Source organism: Orbicella faveolata, unplaced genomic scaffold (genome assembly GCF_042242905.1).
Source record: "Orbicella faveolata isolate gen_17 unplaced genomic scaffold, um_ofav_v1 contig_4, whole genome shotgun sequence".
Taxonomy (NCBI): domain Eukaryota; kingdom Metazoa; phylum Cnidaria; class Anthozoa; order Scleractinia; family Merulinidae; genus Orbicella; species Orbicella faveolata.
Window position 1 is genome coordinate 9,214,215 of NW_028301569.1, and position 23,257 is coordinate 9,237,471.

General features: G+C 40.3%; 3 protein-coding genes across 3 annotated transcripts; all 3 read left to right on the forward strand.

The window, feature by feature from the left end:
• Position 1: 1 nt before the first annotated feature.
• Positions 2–23,104, forward strand: LOC110068410 (uncharacterized). Its single transcript, XM_089276437.1, has 22 exons — positions 2–88; positions 1,331–1,509; positions 3,610–3,763; positions 4,334–5,146; positions 5,571–5,700; positions 6,316–6,461; positions 7,015–7,182; positions 7,840–8,499; positions 9,283–9,510; positions 9,616–9,760; positions 9,956–9,968; positions 10,072–10,290; positions 11,352–11,487; positions 11,877–11,948; positions 12,064–12,213; positions 12,621–12,710; positions 12,907–13,080; positions 13,432–13,507; positions 14,178–14,316; positions 21,088–21,263; positions 21,549–21,605; positions 21,958–23,104. Exons 2-22 carry the CDS (start codon positions 1,393–1,395, stop codon positions 22,136–22,138), a joined length of 4,044 nt encoding a protein of 1,347 aa, XP_089132563.1. The 5' UTR covers positions 2–88; positions 1,331–1,392; the 3' UTR covers positions 22,139–23,104.
• Positions 15,052–16,730, forward strand: LOC149101357 (uncharacterized). Its single transcript, XM_089275800.1, has one exon. The coding sequence runs from the start codon at positions 15,199–15,201 to the stop codon at positions 16,618–16,620; it is 1,422 nt and encodes a 473-aa protein (XP_089131926.1). The 5' UTR covers positions 15,052–15,198; the 3' UTR covers positions 16,621–16,730.
• Positions 18,078–20,446, forward strand: LOC149101358 (uncharacterized). The gene has a single exon (XM_089275801.1). It carries the CDS (start codon positions 18,237–18,239, stop codon positions 19,626–19,628), a length of 1,392 nt encoding a protein of 463 aa, XP_089131927.1. The 5' UTR covers positions 18,078–18,236; the 3' UTR covers positions 19,629–20,446.
• Positions 23,105–23,257: the final 153 nt, after the last annotated feature.

Here is a 23,257-nt window from a genome sequence, read left to right on the forward strand (position 1 = left end):
GCTACTAATGATGGAACATGTGATCGGAGATCAAATTTACGGCGGGCTAGCGCATTTTGCGCGTGGTGTTTTGTGTTGAGTTATAAAGGTGAGTTATTGTTTCTTTCTTTTCCAATTTGATTTTTTAAGCTTTTATTGTCTATTGTGGTTAAATTATGCGCAAGTATAAGAAGTTTTGGCGGGATAATGGCAATCAGGAGGACGCTACAAAACAAAAGATTATACCCAAGATAACATGCCTGATTTAAAACCATGCATACAAGTTTAAATTTAACTTAAGCTTAAATGTCACTTTTAAAGGCTTAAGTTGTTTATTTTGGTGGAATCATGGTGGAATTCTCCATTATTCTCAAAGTTCTTTAGTTAAAATTAAAATTTACGCAGTGTTTAGCCCAGAATATATAAATTATTTTGTCTAAACAAACACTTCTGTTGGATGTACAGCAACTAAAGAGAGGTTTGGATTGTCCTTGAGATAGTAGTTAGCAGAATAACAGAATAACTAAATAGTTATCTACATGTGAAAAGTGACTAAGCAAGCGTAGACTGGTAAAATTGGCTCTTATTGGTAAAATGAGCTCTGCAAACCTGGTCAACTTGTAGGAGTAGGGCTTTTGTGTGAACCCATCACGGTATGAAATCCACTGTGGTCTGTGCTAAATGGCAAAATAATGTGTCATGTTTGTTATTTCTCTGGTTTAGATGTTCAACTAATTAGCTTGACAACAGGTTTTAGTTCCAAGTGATTCGTCCATGCTAGACTGCTGCCAGCCAGATGTTTCTCTCAGGGTCGCTTAGACAAGGGCTTAGACATCACAAACTCGAGTAGGGTGGCAGCTGGTCTTTTCTCCTAGGGTCAGTAAGACGAGTCGTCAGGCATCCCAACTGAGATTGGACCCATGTCTTGTCCCATTCCCCTTTAGGCTAAAGCATCTCGCTTCATAGCCCCTGCTAAATTTTGAGATTGAAACAGACTGCCAGCAGTCAGCAAATTGTAGGTCTATGCTGAAGGAGGTCCATTAATATTTGAAAACCTGAGATCTCTGGGGAGCCCTGATAATTCAGTAATACTGCATAAATACATTTATGTCACTAAATCAAGGGAAAGTCATGTTTGTTTGTACATGCAGGAGGATTATTTTTCAGAACTGTCAGTAACTGCCTTTTGATTCTGTTTTTTGTCAGGACCTCATTAACCAAAACTATCTTCATTACAGTAACTTGCGTGAAGACAGGTTTATTTCTACCTTACACTGCATCTAGAAAGGTATAATAAAAGTTATTATGAATCAATAAAGAACATTAAAATTATTTCATTTCTAACATTTAGGTGACATTATCAAGATGTAGGAAGGAGGCGTTCTCGTTCAGAGTGTGTTACTTTGAATAAAGATGCCACCCAAGAAGAAACCGTTAGAAGATGCAAGGAAAAGACTTCAAGAAAAGTTGAATAATGTCGAGGAACAGTCAGATTATATTTGTCAGTTTATCAATGATCTGGTCAATAAGGTAATTTGTAAATCCTTAATAGATAGTTCCCTTAGGTCTTAAACAAGGGTTTCATTAATGTTTTCAGAAGGAGGGCAACTGGTTTTCACAGGGGGGTAAAACTTTCTGCTAAATGGTCAAACCAGGCAGGCAAAATCATCCTCAGAGCTGGCCAATTTCCCCAGTGCCCAGCCTTTAATGAAACCCTTGTCTTAAGGTTACTTCCCACCTTCAGAGGCCAAAAAAATCGTTTTTTCTTTTATTTGACAAAATTTAAGTTCGTCATTTTATCTAGTGTTTCCAAAAGAAAAACATTAAAAATCTCACAAAGCGGCCGAGTTATTTAGAAAAAACGTATTTTCAAATAAAGTTAATAAACTAGGAAGATGTCACAATCTTGTCAACGGGCGAGAACCCTGGGGAAATTTTCGCGGCAAACGCTCATCGCTCGTATTACATGTCATTTGCATATTTTTATTTACATCACGCACTTGACAAAAATTCCCACGTGGAAGCTCTTTACACTAACTCCTATGGAAAAATCAAAAGCAGAAAAAAGGCCTTGGATAAAGAAAACGAAAAAAACCGGCCCAAAGAAGAAAGAAAAAGCTCCATATTGTCAAGGAAAGAAAAAAAAAACCTTGCTGAAAACGACAAAGGCCCTCGGTTTGGCCAAACGCCTTCGACAATCTCGGCATCTGCTGAAGATCCGGAGCGTTCGAATATCCTTGGAGCAAGTAGCTTAAAAATCAAAGTTAATGTCAGTGGAGGCTGCGAACAAGATTCTTCGTCAGAATCTGGCGGAAGTGATGAAGAAAATGAAACCTACCCAAGGGAACTCATTTCAGCAATAAGGGTATTTCTTAAGCTGTCCGTCAATTCCTTAACGTCTTGTTTTTCAGCAGCACATTTTCCGCCTTTAACCTTTTTGGCGCGGGTTTTGCCTTTGCCTTTGCCTTTGGCGTCTTTGCCCATTATATTACGTCGCCATTCTGAATTGAACTCCACTGAGCGAAATAAAAAAAAAAACATGTTGCAATACGATGCTTTTCCCGGGAAATCTTGATCCATTGTCATAGGCACTAGGAGGTCCTGTTGTTCCATTGGTTTGCGGTTTTATTAGGCGTGATAATCTCCGGGTATGGCACGAGTTGTTTTCGAACCTTTACAAGCTAAAATCTCGCATTTGATTTTTGGAGGAATATATCCACTTTGAGCAAATTTATAGGGTATGCAGATTTGATGGATTTTCGTGAAATTTTGCCAGAACATTCCAGAGATAATGACAAACCAAAGTGTGTCGGGAAATTTTGATATTTAACACATTTTTCCCGTGGCGTCCATTTACGCAACACATCTCGCATATTTTTAGCTACTCCAACTTTAGAAGTGGATATCTAGACAACCAATCAGAATATCGAAAAAGCCCGACACACTTTCGTTGATTGATGCCTTGTGAATAAGACTGTGCAGCCATTTTGCTCGTACTGCGGAATCCGATACCCAATAAATTCAATAGAAGAAGCCTCGGTCGTTTCACGCCTTACCACCTCCTGACACTTCCTAAAAGAAAACATTGCTGAAATTGTATTTTTTTTCGTAAAGTACATTTATTAAGCTTTCTTATGATGTATAGTTTGTTGGGGTTTTATTGAAACTGGTGCGCGTACGATTTTTTTCCCGAAGGGCACCTGCGAAGGTGGGAAGTAACCTTAAATTATTTGTGAGAGGCACAGTTGCCTAAGTAATATTTTATGTCCAGTCACTTGCAGACTGATTAGTCAAAGTTGAGCTCTGGCCAGGATCACTGGATGGTTTTCTGGGACAAGATACCAGAGTGCTGCTCTAGCTCTCCTTAATATTTTTAGCCGTATGGTTGTTTTAGACAGCTAATACCATATTTGTAAGCTTAAAATTATTGTATTCTTCTTTCTGTTTTTTGGTATAAATAAATGTTGTGGTTGTTGTTATGATGTTGTTAATCAGATGCTTATTATTAAGAACTGCAAAAATGTTGATTATATACATGTATCAGTTTACTCGCAGAATTACAGTATAGTCTGGGTTGCTGTGACAGTTTCATCTTAGTCTAATGTTAAGGCATATCTTTGTCTCATTTAGGCATCTAATCCAGCCAAGAAACTCCTCGAAGAGAAAGATCGCAAGAAGTTTTTTCAGAAGTACTCATCTGTGAGTCAGGAACTGGAAAAGTGTCTTGACTGTCTATTGTTGATAAGTGATTCTGTCACAGCTCTTGGGGAGGAAGACACCTTAGGTAAGTTTTGAGACCATACAGCATTAATTTTCGTTTTCTTGTAAGACTGACACAATATACTGTAGAATGTATGCACTTTATATGTTTCCCCATATCAGTATGGGTTTCTCCCAGGCTACATGGTTTGACACTTTAATAAAGTTTTATTATTATTATTATTATTATTATTATTATTATTATTATTATTATTATTGTTATTGTTATTGTTATTGTTATTGTTATTGTTATTGTTATTGTTATTGCTATTGTTATTGTTATTGTTATTGTTATTATTATTATTATTATGATACTAATTTTTTAGGCTTTAATGCACTAGTTTACTGTAGTGAACAATTATTATAGATCATACACTGTATTAAATAATTATATGAAAGGTTTGACTCCTTCAGTATAAAAGTATAAACATGCCACTGGCTACTTAAGAACTGAAACTGAACTGTACTTCTATAATACTATAATTGTGTCTTTCAAACATCAAGGATACCACCAAATCAATGCATGATCCCATAACAAAGGAGAATTTTACATTTCAAACTTTTAAGATATCTGACATTCTTTTTTCTGTGTAAGGTGCTAGTGAAGGTTACAGCAGTTCAACAGCATCTGAACACAGTGAGCATACTGAGCAGGATGCTGTGTCATCCAAGAAGCCAGACAGCGTTGAGAAAGATTCCCAGGCCTTAGGTGATAAAAATAGTAAAGGGCTACAAAATGCCTCACAACTCTCAGGTGACAGTGTCAGTCCATGTTTAGAGAATGATCTACAGAACAGTGGAACTCAAAAGAGTACTGAGGTTGGGGGCGTGGTTGAGTCGCAGTCCACATGTTCACAGAATTCATGTGCTGTTAAATCAACAGAAAATAATGGACGAGCCTCCATTTTGAAACACGCAACTGAGGTAAGTACTGTTTCCAATCCACCAACTGTTGAACAAATACCACAATTTCAAGCTAAACAATCAGTTCCTGAAGATCTTAATAAACAATCCCAGAAGCTATCATCTGCAAGTCACGAGGCATTGAAAAGTGGAGAAGGGCTTAATCTGATATCCAAGCTTATCAAAGTTGAGCCTGCAAAACAGTTCACAGACCACACTAAAAGAGAAGATACTTCACTGGGAAAGCCGCTAAAGGATTCTAGAAGAAAAGGATCTTCTTCCTCTGGGAGCCCACCATGTGATGTTTTTCAAGATGGCAGAACTGAGCCCACAAAACATTGCATTGATCACAAGCAAACAGACTATCCTTTATTTGCAAAACCTCCAAAAGATGTCAAAAGAAAAGGATCTTCTTCATCTGTCAGTGCTCTTTCTGATATTATTCAAGATATCAGAACTTCTCCAAGAGATGCTAACATTTCTGCTGAGAACATACCAACAAAAGGTATAAAATCTGCTTGTCATGAGCTTTTACTTTTGATCACATGTATTATGTTTGTTGGTAATGTGTTCTGTGGATACGGTATACAGTAGCAAGTGACATGATACCTGTAGCCTACAGCAGCCTTCCACTGCGTGTAATCAGTTACATGCATTTTCATGTATTGAAGTGTAAACTGTTTGGTGCATGTAAAATGAATGGTCACTGTGTGAACTATGCGTGTAGTACATGCGTGTTATGTGCATGTAATGCTGCAATCCCTTTGGCCTGTACTGTACCTTGGAACAAAAGAGCGAGATCTTCACAGTTTACTTACTGTACATTGCTTTATAATAGAAGCTGGAAAAAACAATCTTTCATCTTTGTTGAATTTATGCACTATAATGGTACACCTTTTACAATGATCTTGTTCTGTTTCATATTAAAGTTCAGCTTCCTGAGTACCCATTCAAGAATGGCCAGAGACTTGAAGTTGTCATCACTGAGGTTCTGAGTCCATGGGAACTTTGGGTGCAGCCTGTCGGCTCTGAGCTGGATCTACTGATGGAGGAAATGTGGTAAGCAGCAGATAGGAGGTTGACTTACCTCCATGGGCAACTCTAGGGGTGGGGAAGTATTCCTGCTGCCCCTGTTTCTTGGATGCACATGACATAGGCCTGTGGATATTGTGTTACTGGTCAGATGTGACTAATGCAGACTGATATCTTGCGGATCAGTCAGGTTAACCTGAATAATTGTTCTTGTTTCAGTTTATGTCATTTTCAGTTGTCTCTCTAAATATACAGTAATAGTAACAAAATATAACTTTAAAAAAGTCTGCATGTCTGTGAGTTTACAAGTCTGTTGTCTGTATTTGTAAAACTCCACTGACTCACTGACTGACCGACTGGCTGACTGGCTGAGTGACCGAGTGACAGACAGATCGACCGACTGACTGACTGATCGATTGACTGACCCAGCAATCAGTTAGTTGGTTGGTCAATAAGTCTGACCAACCAACCGACTGACCAACAGACTGACTGACTGACTGACTGACTGACTTCTGACTAACTGACTGACTGACTGACAGATGGACATACAGACATATGGATTGATGGATGTATGACTTGCCAGGATGAACTGACAAGTGGATTAGTCAGTTGATCGATTGAGTGCTATTTCTGTTATTCGAGCATGCACTACGCAAAACTAGCGGCCGCAGGTTACAAGGGAGGCTTGATATCAGCACCCGCAGTGGGAGACTTCTGCTGTGCTAAGTTCACCCAAGATGACACATGGTACAGAGCACTAGTGACAGCTGTGGAGGAATCAGACAAAGGTTTGATAGTAATCCTGCAGTGTACCATTTAGACTACAGTCAAACCTCTCCACAACGGCCACCTTGAGGACGGGGGAAAATGGCTGTTGTAGAGATGTGGCCGTTATGGGGAGGTAAGGGTGTAATATGACACCTGTTTTTTTTTTCCCCGAGGGTGCAACAATTTTTTTTTTTCAAAAAGTACTCATTTTAGCATATGTGAATCAAACTGTATCGATAAAACAGAAGCAGAGACCAACGACACGCGGTACAGATCAAGTTTCATCGCCTTTTACAATAAAAAATGGAGTTTTATACACACCAATCAGTCGTTTGTCATTTGGCCGTTGTTGATAATAGGTTATTTTGGTAGTTTGGGACGCGCTTTAGTGGCTGTTGCCGTTGTAGAGAGGTGGCTGTTGTAGAGAGGTTATAGAGAAGAGCGAATGTATGGACCGTCCGCCGGGACGAAAGCGGTACTTGTTGAGAGGTGGGCGATAGTGGAGGTTCGACTGTGTTATGATATCACTGATCCTATAGCATTTACTCAATTAAACTTTTCTTCAACTTCAAGTTCCCACAGTCGAAGTTCTGTGTGTTGACGATGGCAATCGTGAGAAAGTCGGGCTGTCTCGTCTGCGCCCGTTGGAGGAAAAGTTTCTCAAGTTACCTTGCCAAGCATTGTGCTGTGCGTTATCTGGAGTGCGGCCCGTTAATCTACCACAGCAAAAACCAGGCACGTGTTTTACTTAAATAAATTACATGTAAAGTGTTCTTTTGTGGGCATTTGTCTCTTATACTCCTCTTGTACTCATTCCCGTATTGGCTTTGAATCGGGTATGTCATTTTAAATACAATAGACCCAAATTCTGGAACAATTTTCACGTGAGAGTCGAAAGTAATCGAGAATATTGGTTTTGCTTTACTTCGTTCCGGTGTTGTTTCAATATCACTTGGGTCAAGTATTGAAAGAATTAGATGGACAACCAAAATCGGTTGCGACTTGCTTTCGCGTGTTCGTGCACCGATTACGGCCTTGTCACGCGCTTGGTGTGAATTGTCACACGCTTGGCGTGACCCTGTCTGCACTGGTCCTGCCCTTGACGCAGGTTTACGCGTGTTGCTTCGAAATATGACTGGCTCATCGTAAAGTTTACGGATTGTTGTGATTGGCTATTGTAATCGCATAGGTTTTTATCACATGTATGCGACGTTCAGTTGAAAACCATTTTAATAAAGACAAAACGAGGTAGGAAACGCCTGTGTAAGCCTTTTTCTTTTTCGCTTAAAAATGATGTAGTTTTCTGAATCTGCTTAGTAAACACGCGCGATGAAGGTTAAGATAATTTTTAAGAAGGAATTTTCAACTGAAATTTTGCCATTTTATCCTCAGGAACAGGTACCTCCCTATGGAGTGAAGAATCTATCGCGTGGCTAAAATGTAAAGTTTCTGGAGCGAAACTTCGGGCGTATCCCACGAGAGTTGAATCTAGCAAACTTGTCATCATCGATCTCTTTGTTTTTCCTCCAAAGAACCCTAAAAACAAGAGTCCAGTTTCAACTCAAGCTGGAAAAGAACTCCCTGGACTGCAATTCAGTATCGCCGAGATGATGGTCTTCGCGGGCATGGCGCAACGAATCATGCCACAGGTGAACGAAGGAACTGGTTGCAGCAGTGGCTCGAGCCCTGTGTCAGGGGGAAGCAACGAGTCTTTATCTCGGAGCTGTAGCAGTGTTAGCATTGAAAGCAGCGTCCAAGATGGAACTGCGTGTGTAAACAGCTGCGAGGCTTTGAACGGCAAAGACGAGAGCACGTGTACGGATAATTCTTTCTCGTCTAAAGAAACCGTTATACAAAGACCCGAGAAAAGACAAGAAAACAGCACAATCGATAACGAACAATCTGTTTTGGAAACAAAAACTTCCACTACCGTTACGTTTACAGAGGAGAGTGTTGTAGCGAAAGAAACGGACAATGCTTCCCCAACTGCTTCAGGTCCGAACATCGAAAGAGAAAACTGCGAAGATTCTAAAGAACAACAGGGCGTTTTAGCGAGTGGTAAGTTGGAATAGAGTTGTAAGTATCTGAAGAGACTGTTGTGCTGTCCGGGCCAAGTGAAGCACTTCGCTATTTCCCTCCAGAACTTTATAAAGGTTAAATACTCGCCTATTTGAGACTTTGCTATAAATTGAACTGTAATTTGTTTTAGTGTTGACACAGCTCAGGAATTGGTCAGCGGAAAAAAAATTAAGGTCTGAGAAAAATCAGGGAATTTTAGTCTGAGTCAAGAAAATTTGTCATTTGGAAGAAAAGACAGGGAAAGTTGAAATAATTTAACACGGCTGATTTAATACCATTGAAAGTTGGAAGAGACTTTTAGGGTCACTGTGATCTCAACGATACTTTTACTTAACGAATAAGGGAAATCTGTTGAAAACTTATCAGTCTTAATGAACGAGTGGAAAGAACGGCTGTAAGTTGAGGCCAGAAGCCGCTGCTATATCTGACATTATGTATTTATGTTGTCAGGGAAATTGTATTTCTATCATGGAAAACTCAGGGAATTTTGAAAAGTGCTGTCTGTGGCAACCATGTGTCAGAATGAAACGCCATTATACTTGATAACGAGTCAGCTTACAGTTAGCTGGTTTTGGTAGTGTTGTAACTCTTTAATTTTAGTTCCCGTAAGAGATTTTCTCGTAACAGTAATCAACACATGGTTGTCAAACGGAGAGGTACTGAGAAGAAGGAATATCATTGATTTTTAAAATTATCACTCACTTCAATTGTAACATCACCTCGCCCTACACTAATTGCGAGTTATATTTCTTTCAAACACAGACGTCGCAATGTTCACCGAGCCCATCTCTGTGTCGGGGACCGAGTCCCTCCCTGTGTCAGGCCCAGAGGAGTCGTTCATCACTGAGCTCCCACCCATGGAGGAGCCTGTATGTCTCCAAATGCTCATGTCACATGTGGTGAACCCCAGCGAGTTCTATGTTCATCTTGTTACGCCGGATGCAGGGCTTCTTGATGTCATGATGAACGATCTCAACAAGTTCTATGACAGTATGTTTATTTGCATTCTATAATATTCCCTGTAGTTTTCTGGGAGTAAAAGCAAAGTTGGTGTTTTAAGTTATGGTTATTTTTTCCTCTTCACTCTTTCTACAGGTGACCCTTTTCCCGACAGTTGTGCACCTAGTAATGGTTACCAGCCCCAAGTGGGACACTACTGTTGCGCTCGGTTCTCAGAGGACGGGAGGTGGTACCGCAGCCTGGTAAAGAGTTTGCGCTGCACGATGGATGAAACAATTCAGTGACAATTAACCAATCAGAGCGCGCGTAATATCGGCCACAAGCCAAAGCCATATAATAATTAGGTTTAATGAGCAGTACAATGTGATCTGCATGTGCGTTATAGAAGTTCATATATTTCCTAGTCGCTGTCAAAAAGCTTAAACCTTTCCCGTGCTTTGCAACAATACATGCAACTTTGGTGTATGTTTTTAAGGCTTTTTCGTTTCGCACGTTGAGGCAACAAACTTATTATAATGCTCCTTTTCGCTGAGCACCTGTTTAACTCACAATAAACCATACAATAATTTTTGACACCATTCTTTCATGCAGGAAAAATACTTACTGCCAAGTCCGGATGTTGGTCCAGAAAAACCATTTCCTCCACTCACTGACCCAGCAGCCGTCAAAACTGAAGACCAATGGCCGAGCGGCTCGTCGGAGTTGTTAACCGGTCTAACGGACGACAACAGGAAATTAGTGGGTTATATGATTCCGTGGGATCCTTGGGTGTATCATCATTTGTTTACCCCTACAGCAGGGGGAACAGAGGTAAAGAATTCCTGTAGAATTATGGACTGCTTGTTGGGTGCCCGGAGTAACAATGATTCTCTTCGCGAGCTAGAGTCTTCTTTACTCGATCGAGAGTTGTCTGAAATGTGGCACGAACAATTTTCTGCTATTCACACGGCTGTTCACGTGGCTGTTCACGTGGTACCGTCTAGTGCCTCTGATTGTTTGTTAATTGCGCTCGAAAACGAGCAACTGCCAATCAGAGACACTGCAAGGGCTTCTGTAGGATTACGTCATCAGAATGGAATGTGTCGGTTCAGATCTCTAGTGCTATAACTTATCGGTATACTCAAAAGAGCACAGATCTTCGGAGATCATTTATGGGCATATTATAAGATCACTGTATAGATCATCCCAAAGATTTCTTACCCTCTCTTTATTATTTTTTTTTTTTTCGAATACGGTTATTTGATTCAAAGCGAAGACTATATTCACACACACCCCTTGTAGCCATGTCAAGCTGACCACCGCCGCCTAACCTTTATTGCAAAATCAAAGCTAATACAAGTAGCGTTACGCTAAACACCGGAAATAACCAAAAAAGTTCAAGGCTAGTACATTATACTGATATTGTGTAAAAACTTAAAATCTTTGGGTGGGTGGGCGGGAAAGTCGGCAATGGCGGACGCAACAAAAACAACTGCCCGCCCGATAGGTCACATGACCTATACCCAGGCCCCAACGGTGTGTGAGAAAAACATTTTTCACTTATTTCATTTCACTCAGCCAGTGAAAAATTACTCTTATAACCTTGGTCACGGTTTGTGCATCTTGAAAAGTTTAGCCTACATTTTTCAAGTTCGTCGCTTGCAATCCGTGTCAATCTTCTCCATCCTTGTTCGTTTATGGTTTATTATTATCTCTTTGTTGTTTGTCTATCCTTGTAAACTACTATTTTCAGGTTTCCTCAAAATTAAAGGTGATTTATACGTGGCAAAAGTAACTCAAAATGCCGCGACTGAGCTCCTCAGTTTAAGAATTCGAAAACCACTCGAGGAAGTAAGGATAATTCACAACCGATTTGTTGTTTTATTCCACAGGTTGATATATCGTACAAGAAGCCAGTGTTAAATCTTAATTTATACGACACCACAGGAGACGAAGACATATTTATTAATCAGGTTCTTGTAGACACTGGAATCGCTGCTTTTGTGGAAAATCCAGAGGAACAAACAGGTGAATTTCTCTAGGCGAGTAGTGCAAGCGTTTTCTTTGCTTGTTAATCCTTTTGTTTGTTTAGTTCTCTCTTTGTTTCCTCGGTAACTTGGTCCAACTTCCACGTGACTATTTAACAAATAGATTCCATGTTGCCGTGCGTCTGTTTAGTAATAGATCATGAATGCAGATGACTTCAAAATGTGGTAAGACATAAAAAAAGTGGCACTGGGTGTGTCACTGATGTCCTTACCACATTTTGACATCATCTGTGGTCAGTTATTGAACAGACGCACGGGAACATGGAATCTACTTGTTTTATGTAACAAGAGACCGAAAAAAAAAAAATTACCTTGGGTGGAAAAGACCGCAAATGCGTTTATGTGAGAACTTTGTTCCTTTATCTTTAGCGACTAATGTGATGACAGTCAAACTCTCTCTTGAGGATTTAGAGAATACTGCTTCAAGTATGGAACATGGAGGTATATCCTTTCTAAACTACATTTGATGACTTTCTGTAAAACCAAAGCATTGTAATCATTTTAGCAACGTGCTCTAAATTGTAGTTTTTCATTGATTTAAATCTTGGGCCGACAGGTTCGCCTTCTGAAGAGATCGACAGCAATGCAGTGAAAAGTCCAACAAGTCCTTTAAGTAACTGGGATCCGATGAAGGAAGATTTCCTCTCGGCTAAAAATACATACGCAATTAACACAGATGATTTGGACATTGCTTTCCAGGGATACCGTATGTATTTGAGTATTTAAAAATTAGGCGTATAGGAATTTACTGCTCAGTAATTTTCAGTTGAATGGTCACACACTAGAGTTTCATCCATCGCCTTAAGAGTTAGAACAACCTTGCACAGCAAACAGCACCACATGAAAGTATTGCTCGATAGCTTTCATTTGTATGGTCACACACTAGGGTTTCTTTTATTCACATATTTTAAGCCAGAACCACCGTCTACATTACAATAAACAGTACCATATGAAAGTACAGTTCAATAGCTTTTCTTTGAATGGTCACACGTTTCATCCACAGACTCAAGTGTTTGAACTACCTTGTACACCATGTAAATTGCCGTTTTTAGGCTGAATTCTGAGAATAGTCAGGGTATTTTATTTTGTTCTCTTATGTTGATTCTATTTTAGAGGACTTAAGCAGAAGAGTTTGTCGCTATTATCAAACCAGGTCGGGCTGCTGGCGAGGAGATCAATGTCCCAATCTCCATCTAAAGAAAGGTAAACAAAATCCATACCTATACGATCTTATGCATGCCAACCTCGTCCCTCCCCCCCCCCCCCCCCCCTCGCGGAAGAAGATTTTTTCCGATATACCCCTCGTCCTCCCACAATTGCTCACCTCTCCAAGTTATACAACTCGATGGCTTCTTTACAAGATCATCTACTGTCGCGATTTCTGTCTTTCTGCTTGTAGGAGAGGAACTGCATGACTTAGTGGAGGTGTTTTGTGACAACATGGACTCGTCTGTCACGCTACCCGATATTGGAACTTGGGTCGCAGTTCGTGTCACGGCCATCTTTAATCCGGGACATTTCTGGGTGCAGTTCCCGTATGGGCCTGAACCGATCGAAAATCGTATTATTGCAGGTATGTTTTAACCGTTGGAAGGAGCTCAGGACTTCACGGTATTTCGAGTCATTTTGGCCACGCACAAAATAACCTTTAAATTGAAGAAAACCTGAAAATAGTAGTTTACTAAGATAGAAAAACACCAAAGAGATAATAATAAACCATAAAGGAACAAGGATGGTTCAGGATGGAGAAGATTAACATGGATTGCACACGACGAACTTGAAAAATTTAGGCCCAAAATTTTGAAGTTCTTCGTTTATAACTTACCCCAGTTTTCCTTCTTAGTCCTTCTTCGATGCATTGTCAGTAATTAGGTGTTCTCCTATTGTAGAAAAGTTAGACCGATTTCTTGTAAATGTTTTTTAGCGAGGATGCGTCGTGATTTTGATTCTGGAGATGAACAGGAAGCAGAGGATCTTGAAACTCTGATGAACAAAATGGGGTAAAGTTTAATTATACATCTGATTGAAAAAACGTTGTCTAGAAAAAGGTATACAGCATAAACGATATGACAAAGTGGTTTTCTGTGAAACTTGCGAACTAATGCTAATTTGTATTCTTACGAACCTTGCACGACCTTGCACGTGCGTTAAAGTTAACGGTTAACGAGATCAGCTTAATTAAGGCGTACTTTGAAGACTTAAGTTCATGGGCCATATGGATCATACCGAATTTCATATCGTTCAAATTTTCCTTTATGTTCTAACTTAGCTACCTTGAAGAAAGCATGGACAGTTTTCATGTTTTTCTAAATCACCACTTCGGACAGCTGATCTTATGATCATTAATTAAATGACACGTCATCATGGTCGCCGTAATTGATTGACAAATGTTTCCATTTAGGGATCCTGTGGCTCTCAAAAAGTTGAAAGGAAGGTTGGGGGGGGGGGGGGGCGGTGGAGGGTTGGGATGAGTTAGACCCTTTCCTACTCCGCATAGGGGATTGCAATAGTGGGCCTTAGCTGCATGTCTTGTTACAATGAGTGCAATGAGTTGAAGAGGGCAAAGCTCGCTCACCGTTTACCGTTGTTCCACTTGTCTCACAATTTTCCTGTAGAACAAGTTTGCATGGCACATCCACTGTAACAACTCCTCCGTTCTGCTTCTTGTAGAAAATTTTACTCTCGAAACATTTGTCAAGATCCAAGACGTATTTTACCGGCAGCTGGTGAGCTGTGTGTGGCTAAGTATTCCAAGGACGACAAGTGGTACAGGGCCCGCATTACTAGCGTGCGAGAAGAAGAACTCCAGGTTTGTTTTAGACAAGGCTCGGACTACAGCTGTGCAATATATGAAACAATTCGATCATGAGCTCGAGATTTCTATCACGCATGGAAATCGAGAGCGAATAATCTAATTGTTTTAGTATAAATATACTAGTCGTTCAAAACTTATCTAAATCCTCCTCTCTGACACCGCGGAAACGCAAAGAAGCGGCCGCCAGTTCATTGACAGGCGCACACTGCTAGGCTGCTCACTATCTACAACAGAATATATAGTGAGTAGCGTAGCCAATCAGCGAACGGCATTCGTGATAGAACGCTAATACATTTATACTAAAGTATGATATAAAATCAAGCCGCGTAGCAGCAATAAAACTTATATAACTACTACTGTGAATTTGAAGCCTGTGAAATCTCTAGGACTATTGCCCTCTAGAAAGGAAACAGGATAATGAACCAACCGGGATAAAGGAAACCTTTGATCCTGTAAGAATTTCAACATACGATGTACAAATTAGATCACCGCTGAGCTACGATTGGGAGCTAGGAATGGGAGGGAGCAGGTAATTTTCTTAACGACGGTAGCTCTGTTCCCTCTCTGAAAAACTGCGGCAAAATCATGGGTAAAATAACGGGAAGATAAAATAAGAAAAGAAAACAAATCGTATAATACCGATTTTAAGACCTTAGCTTGTTTCCGGTTGACTTATTTTCAAGGTGGGTGAAAGATTTTTGATGATAGTAAACGAACTTGAGATGTTTTATTTTTATTCTCTCATTCACGTTAACAATGTCAACATTGGAGGTATTCGTTGTCACCCGTTTTTCTGCCGGTGCCATTCTTTGTCTTCTCTGTCGTTTTTGTTTATTCACACCTGTAGTGTCTGCTTGTCTGATTTCTCAGTAAAAGATGGAGTGTATACTCTGTTACTTTGGGTTAATATTCTGTTTCGTGATTTCCGACGCTTTCTCCTACGATAGTTCTTCGTTCTCTTCAACTGGGGACTTTCGGCAATTTGCGGCGGGGAAGTTTAAAAGTATATTGACAGATTCTTGCAGCAGTGGCCGTATCAGGCATCAACAAATCGAAAAAGTACCCGAGCGAAGCGAAAAGACAACGAAACAGCTTGTCAAAGTCGTTTCGCGGACAGAAGAAATGAACTCAATTCCACAACATAATTTTGTCACCAAACTCACCAATAGCACCATTTCATCTCAGACCTCTGACGATGATAAAGCTACTGAAGAAGATTATGAACTAAACTTGTTACCCAACACTTCTGAAAGTGGAGCTGTATGCCTCGACGGTACCCCTCCTGGTTATTATTTCCACAATGGAATTGGCAAAGGGAAGTCTAAGTGGATCATATTTTTTCAGGGGGGTGCTTGGTGTCATGACCCTGATACTTGCTATCAAAGACGTAGCACCGCGCTAGGGTCGTCTGCGTGTTTTCGTCGCCATCTTCGTCTTGAAGGATTGCTTTCAAACCAAGTGAAATACAACCCTGACTTTTACAACTGGACGAAAGTGTTTGTGCCATATTGTGATGGCGCTTCGTTCACTGGAAATCGCGAGAAGCCGTTAAAAGTCAAAAACCAGCTGCTTTATTTCCGAGGCAGACGAATACTTGATGCCTTATTAGATGAGTTGCTCCGAAGAAGTATCGACAAGGCCTCCGAGATCATATTGAGCGGTCGGTCAGCTGGCGCCCTCTCTGCGATTATACACGCCGATTATATCCGAACGCGTTTTAGTCGCGCAGCGGACGCGTCCTTCCGCGTACTTGCAGATGCGGGATTCTTTGTGGACGCGCCCTCGTTGAATGGCACTGAAATAATACGATCTGCTTTTCAGCAGCTATACACTTTACATAATTCGTCATTGAATCAAGCTTGTTTAGGTGCACAAGAGCGTAAACAAGAGTGGCGCTGTCTTTTTCCGCAGTACTCCGTCCCCTTCGTCAATTTACCAATCTTTTTGGTAAACTCGTTGTACGATCTATGGCAGATAGCCTACTTGTCTAATATTCCTTGCGTCTTAAATGTAAAGACTTGTAATTCATCAGAGTTGTCTCAAATCATGAAATTTCGTGAGAAGACATTGCGTGCATTGCGCTCCGTTTTTGACTCGAAAAAGACCGCCGTTTTTGCAGATGCCTGTCTTGTTCACACCCAGTGTGTTATGAATGCGTTATGGACGCGAATTCAAGTACAAAATGTTACAATTTCCCAAGCATTTACTCAGTGGTACCGTGGAGATGAACAGGAACGATTTAGAATTGATGGTCACTATCCTTGTAACCTTACGTGTCCGAAGCACTATCGGATATAACGCTAGGCAATATTAAGGGTTTATCTCACTGTAAAAACCGGTGACGTTTTTCATTGTCTTGGAACAATAATTTTTGTGCTCTATATTAAAGTAAATTGCTTGAGGCCTAACTCGAGACTGATTGAACACAAACGAAAGTCGAGAAGTGCGGGTGATGCCAACAATCTCATTGACGAACATCCGAGTCATCACCTTGTAAATCAAAGAAAATTTACATGGACTCTGCCCAATGGTTGACATATGTTACATACTGTCTCCAACGACAGACTCTGGGAAGCTGTTACACCAACTTAGGACAAACGTCTTTCAACACCTTACAAACGACTTATTTACGACTCTAAAATAAAATTAAAAAAACCAACGGACACGCCTCATGCAAACAGAACAACTCAATTTGACCAGCAACACACCAATCTAAACTTTAACTAGAACTAACCAATCACTATTGACAAAACTTTCACGTGTCTTACAGCCAATACGATCACTGATAAACTGACCTGTATGTATCAGTTTCAACGAACCAGACTTGTAACACCATCGACTGACTGACTGACTGACTGACAGACAGGCATAAAGACAGACAGACAGACGCTTTTCTCTTGACTCGGAAGATGACTTCTGCCCAGGTTGTCCTCTGAATTGTCAGCCACCAACAACAGCTCTTTTTAAACCTTTCTCAAAATCATTGATAATTCATCAAGTTTAAACAAAGGAAATTATGGCCGTGACGGTGTTTGGATATCTGATCTTAATTAGCATAGATTTTGACGATTTTATTTCTCCATTTCCTCCTTAGTTTTAGTTTCTACTGAAAAGATATGTCAAAAACTCAGGACAATGTTTGACCACATTTCCAAACACCTCGAAGTTTGTCAAAAATACTTCGCTACCCGTTGTATTTTCAACTTTCATCTAAGTATTTGGAAATGCGGTAAAACACGGTCTCTTGTGTTTGATATATTACATCCACAGCAGGATGATCACATCAGACGACCTACTGCTCGATATTTTCTAAGTTCTTTTTTGTTTCTTTCTTTTTTGTTTCTTTGTTTTAAAACATTGCTCGGTTTTCGCCAAAACTCTGTAGTTATGAAATTTTAACTACCTGGTCATTGACTTTACCTTCCTTATTAACCTGGCAAGAAGTCTGTTTTGGATGATTATAGACCCAAAGAAGTACGAATTCTGCCATGCAGATTGTCCGGGTAATAACACGTTCATTATATGGCACAAAAGCTTTGGAAATGGCTTCCTTTTTTTTCATAAACTTAAACAATCGAATTGCACACGTAAATGACATTTTCTATTGATCGAACTCATTTTACTTATAAATTATCACATAATTTTTCTTGTGCAACGACTGAGCCCTTGTAAATTTTTCAAAGACCACAGATTGCCTGAATTTGCTTAGCCTTCGGAAAACGTTCTCGTGCTTATTGATTCTAACCTGCACTCAAGATCATGTTAATACCTTGACTTAATTGACATCGAAGTTGTCAGTCACTTTTGGCAGCTTTGGTAACACCTGCTTCGTAGTACAGGTGTTTTTGTGTCCTTTAATTTATCTCAAATAACACCTTACCTGCGTCTCGATTATCTGCCACAATCGTTAAACGATGAACTGCCTTGTTTGTTTCTTGGCATCGATGCTCTATGCCTTTCATTCCAGAGCGCTTCCCAGCCATATCCCCTCATGTCCCGCGGCGAGGAATTTCAGGCAGTTGGCTGCCGGGAATGTTAAAAATATATCAACAGAATTTTGTCACAACGATCGTCACAACAAAAAAGAAACACGCCGTGAGCAGAGCCACAACACAAAACAAAAGGTCAGAAAGGTCCCAAAAAAACCGGCCAGGATCAAGGAAGATATCGTCTCGTCGCTGGAAAATCTTTTCGCTACCAATAGAATAACTTTTTCTAATGAGGGAGTTTATGAACTACATCTGTTGCCCAACTCTTCTGCAAATGGAGCAGTATGTCTCGACGGTTCCCCTCCTGGATTTTATTTGCGCAATGGAACCAGCTTGGAAAAATCTAAGTGGATTATATTTTTTCAGGGGGGTGCATGGTGCTACGACGAGGATTCTTGCTATCAACGCAGCTACACGGCGCTTGGTTCGTCCACATGTTTGCGTGGGTATCTTCCGGCTGAGGAAAATGGAGGTTTGCTTTCAAGCCAAGTCAAATACAACCCTGAATTTTACAACTGGAGTTCAGTGTTTGTCCCGTACTGTGATGGAGCGTCTTTCACTGGGGATCGCGAGAAGCCGTTAGAGTTCAACGATAAGCCTCTTTATTTCCGAGGTCGACGAATACTTGATGCTCTCTTAGACGAGTTGCTCCGAAGAGGTATCGACAAAGCTTCCGAGATCATATTGAGCGGTTCATCAGCTGGTGCTCTTACCGCAATGGTACATTCCGATTATATCCGAACGCGGGTTCGTCGCGCATCAAACGCTTCTGTCCGTGTGCTTGCAGATGCGGGGTTTTTCTTAGACGAGCCGTCATTTGATGGCAGTGAAACAATGCGGTATATTTTTCAACAGACGTACACTTTGCACAACTCATCTGCGGGGCTAAATCACAAATGCTTACACGCGCAAAAGCGAAAAAGAAAATATCGGTGCTTTTTTCCACAGTACTCTCTCCCCTTCGTTACCACGCCAGTCTTTCTAGTAAACTCGTTATACGATTCTTGGCAAATAGGCAGCTTATCTAATATTTCCTGTATCTGCGATTTTGATACTTGCAGTTCTGCAGAGAAGTCTTTCATAGAGAAGTTTCGTAAGAAAACCTTGCGCGCTTTGCGTTCGGTATTTGACTTGAAGGAAATAGCAGTCTTTGCAGACGCTTGCCTTGTTCACAGCCAGTGCCCTATTAACGACTTCTGGACGAAGGTTCAAGTGGGTAACGCCACGATTGCTCAAGCGTTTGTTGACTGGTACCGTGGACAGGTCGAGGACAGATTTAAAATTGATGACCCCTATCCCTCTAACCTTACATGTTAGAAGATCGCTATGCATACCAAGAGGAAACTGTATAAAGTTAATCGTTCAAATTGCTGATTTTTATCGGTCGTGTGATCAAACCTAAAAATCGGAACCATTCAATAAATAAAGTCAAGAATCTTGGATATGATAGATGATTGGTTTATAAACAATCTCACCAAGTGTTAGGTCTGTGCTGTTTCCATTCGCGCGTTATCCGGAGAAGTGTTTAAGCCAAATTTATAGAGCTTTGTATGGCGACGACCTGTTGGTGCTCCTCGGAGGCGCACAAACATGGCTGCCTTAAAGTAACAGAAACATCGTCATTGAGCTTTGGTAACGACACAAAAACTTATCACTTTAGAGCTCCGATACGTTGGAATAAATACTTCTTCTAGTGCAACAACTCTTCAGTTAACTCATATTTTATTCCACGCGACGGCCTTCTCATGCCGCTATTTTAATGCCACGCAACGCAAATGCTTGGAAATTCAAACGTACTCTACTACAAAACGAGGAACCCTGTCAAGCTAAAACGTTGTAAAACGTCGAGTTCCTAAAGAGTCTTAAATCTGATAAGACTAACACCTCAGAAGGAAAGGTATTTTTTTTTCTTAATTTTGGAATATGACTACGTCATATGAAAACCAGCAATTATATCATGTTGGTTTCGCTAGTTGAAGTAATCAACTTGATTAGCAGAAGTAGAAATTTTATGTAGCCACATATCGCATATTTGCAAAGCGTCGTTGTGTTCACTTTGCTAACTTTGCGCTGAGACAAAACTTGTGCTTGTAACCTGACTCAATGTAATGATTAATAAAGATTTTGTCACTTCCGTCTGCTGTAGTTGCTGTGTCGTAGCTTAGTTTCATCAGTGTGAAGCGAACTGTGTAACGTGGTTTTTCCATCGCTGGTTTGAGGTAACGATTAAATAAATACATGGGTGAGTTGAAAAACAAAACAAGTCCAAACAATAGGAATTGTTTCGTTCTTAAGCCATTGTTTTTCCTCGTGATAAATTGGGGCCTTCAGCCGAGGCTGAGCTTAAGCAAAAGAGATCGTCTTTAGAGATTTGCATCGTATGACCTTGGCTTGAAATGTCAGTAGTTACCAATTTCTTTGCTCGCGGCTCGAAATGTATAATATTCAAAATACCGGGCAGGCCTGTGAAACAGCACAGGTTATCAACTTTACATTACAAGCATTACGCTTTCCTTGTTCATTATTCCAGGTAGATATGTAATAATTTGCTTTTTTTTTTTTTTCACTTTTTCGTTACTGCTATCCTGTCAGGCGTTTTTCATTGTTGGAGCTTCACATCATATCGTTGCCTAGCTATACACCTGTCATCTCTGCCGACAAAGTCCTAATTAATACTGATGCAATATAATCATCTCCAAATCACTATTATATATTACCCAGCACTAGTCACATGTATGCATTGTGAAGCTATTTTTCTTTATTGCTCTCCTGTCAGGTGTTTTTCGTGGACTATGGCAACTCCGAGTGGACACGTGAGAGTCACGTGAAGCGCATGCTCCCTCACTTCCTTCATCTTCCATTTCAAGCCCTCGAGTGTTTCCTGGGTAACGTGGAACCCGTGAGTGACGCGGGAGAAAACGGCAAGATAACAGACTGGTCGGAGGAAGCTATGTTAGTGTACTTTTGTTTTAAAGGGCTTAGCTACTGTTTAAGGCGCTTTTGTTTCGTTAGTTCAAGCTATTTTAGGTGACATGTCACCCAATGTCACGCTTCAAGTTGGTGCTATCATACTACTTTCGGTGATTCAGTTAAGTTATAAATCAACATATAAAGCATGCTGTTTTGCTAAGGATTAATTACATTTGGCTTAGTGAAAAAGGGAAGAGCTTTTCCAAATATCCATCAGTGAGAATCTTCCCAATTTCTGTCATTCAGTTTTTTTTTTTTTCCTTTCAGGACAACTTTCAAGGCACTCACTGAAGACAAGATTCTAATCGCCCATATTCTTTCCAAGTAAATCAACTAACTTAAAATTCTCGAATCATGCTTAATGCCGTAAAACTTCTAATTTGAACATTTGGGCTTAAGTGTTGAAGATATGCCAGCCGTGAAGAATCAACTTTGAGGCTGAAAAGGCTGGTTTTGCTGGATCAGCATAAATTGCCCTTACTGTTTTAGTACAGGAGAATTAAGTGTACAAGGAGAATTAAGTGTTTGGTCAAGACATTTTTCCTTAAGTAATGAAGTCCTATATCACCATATACAGTGGCCAACCTTAGTTGTACTTTTTCAAGAAAACTCTATGTGAAATGAAGATTCGATCAGTTTTAGATTCACAAGAAGTTTTCACTGTTTTGTCTTACAGAGCGTGGAATCAAACGATTTATGTCGACTTGTTTGACACCGATGGTGAAGAAATTCACATCAATAAAGTTATGATTGAGAAGGGATTCGCCAAAGAAACCAACCACACCGTGGACAACCCCTGGAACATCGAGGCTACTGTAAAATTGGACCCTCATAAGATAGTTGGACTTCCGGGATAAAACCCGAGAATTGGTCTTTGTTGTTGCGTTGCGATGTTTTGTCGGTGTAGGAAAGCGTTGAACATCGCTAGGTCTGAATTTTATTGCGTGACGAAAGCGAGAGAGCATCGAGTCACGTAACACCCTTTTAGGTTGGCGTGTGGTGCGTTGTGGGTAACAAACCCCAGAGAAGTGGTCGTTATTACGTCCAATGCACACGTTGTCATAAAACAAAAATGGCTGCGCCTTCTACTGATGTCCCTTCGTGCGCCAGTGGATAAAAAGGACGTTAAATTTTGCCAGGACTTCTTTACACGGTAGCCATGTTGAATCTATTCAATCCCGAAGCCTGGAAACAACACAATTTGGAATCGTTTGAACAGTTTGTATTTGAAAGGAAAGAAGCTCGAAACCTTTTTTCTTTACTGTCTTTGGCTTGGACTGAAGATTACAAAAATAACTATCGACACTGTTAAGAGAAGCACCTTGCATATCTTACAATAAGATGAAGATACAGCCCCCTGAAAATCGCATTTTTAACATACATTTTCCTAAACGCTGGGTAATAGGTATCCGTAAAATGTTGCGTTGAATCTGTGCACCATTTTGACCTGTCAATGAGAGAAATCTCGCAAGCAGATCAATTTGATCTGTTTGTTTGCCCGCTTCCCAGATTTCGCTTAATGGTCGATCGAATACGGAGAAACTTTTCTATTCCTTGCACTCTGGTAAAAGTTCTTATTAGTTTTACTGATCAATATTTTGCGACTCGGCAAGAAGTAATCCTGACAATTAGACGACTGTTACTTATTAAAGGTGTTTTTTTTTTTGTTGTTTTTTTTTTTTTTCTGTCTCTCTCGTAGCAGTGGCTGTATCAGTGATAGTTACAATTCTCTTCAAGTTCAATGTCAAAATTTAAAAAAAAAAAAAAAAACCTGAGGTCTAATGTAGCCGAGGAATACTATTAAAACTGTTGTTGTTACCGTTGTTCTTGTTGTCACTCTTTTAAGTCAGCGGTAATCAAACGCTCATCAAACGATCGATCCTATTGGCTGTTAACTCGTGACGTCATTATTTTGTGTCACCCAGTCCAACTCAGTCACAGCATGGTTCACACGTTTTCCGGCATGCCTTCTAATG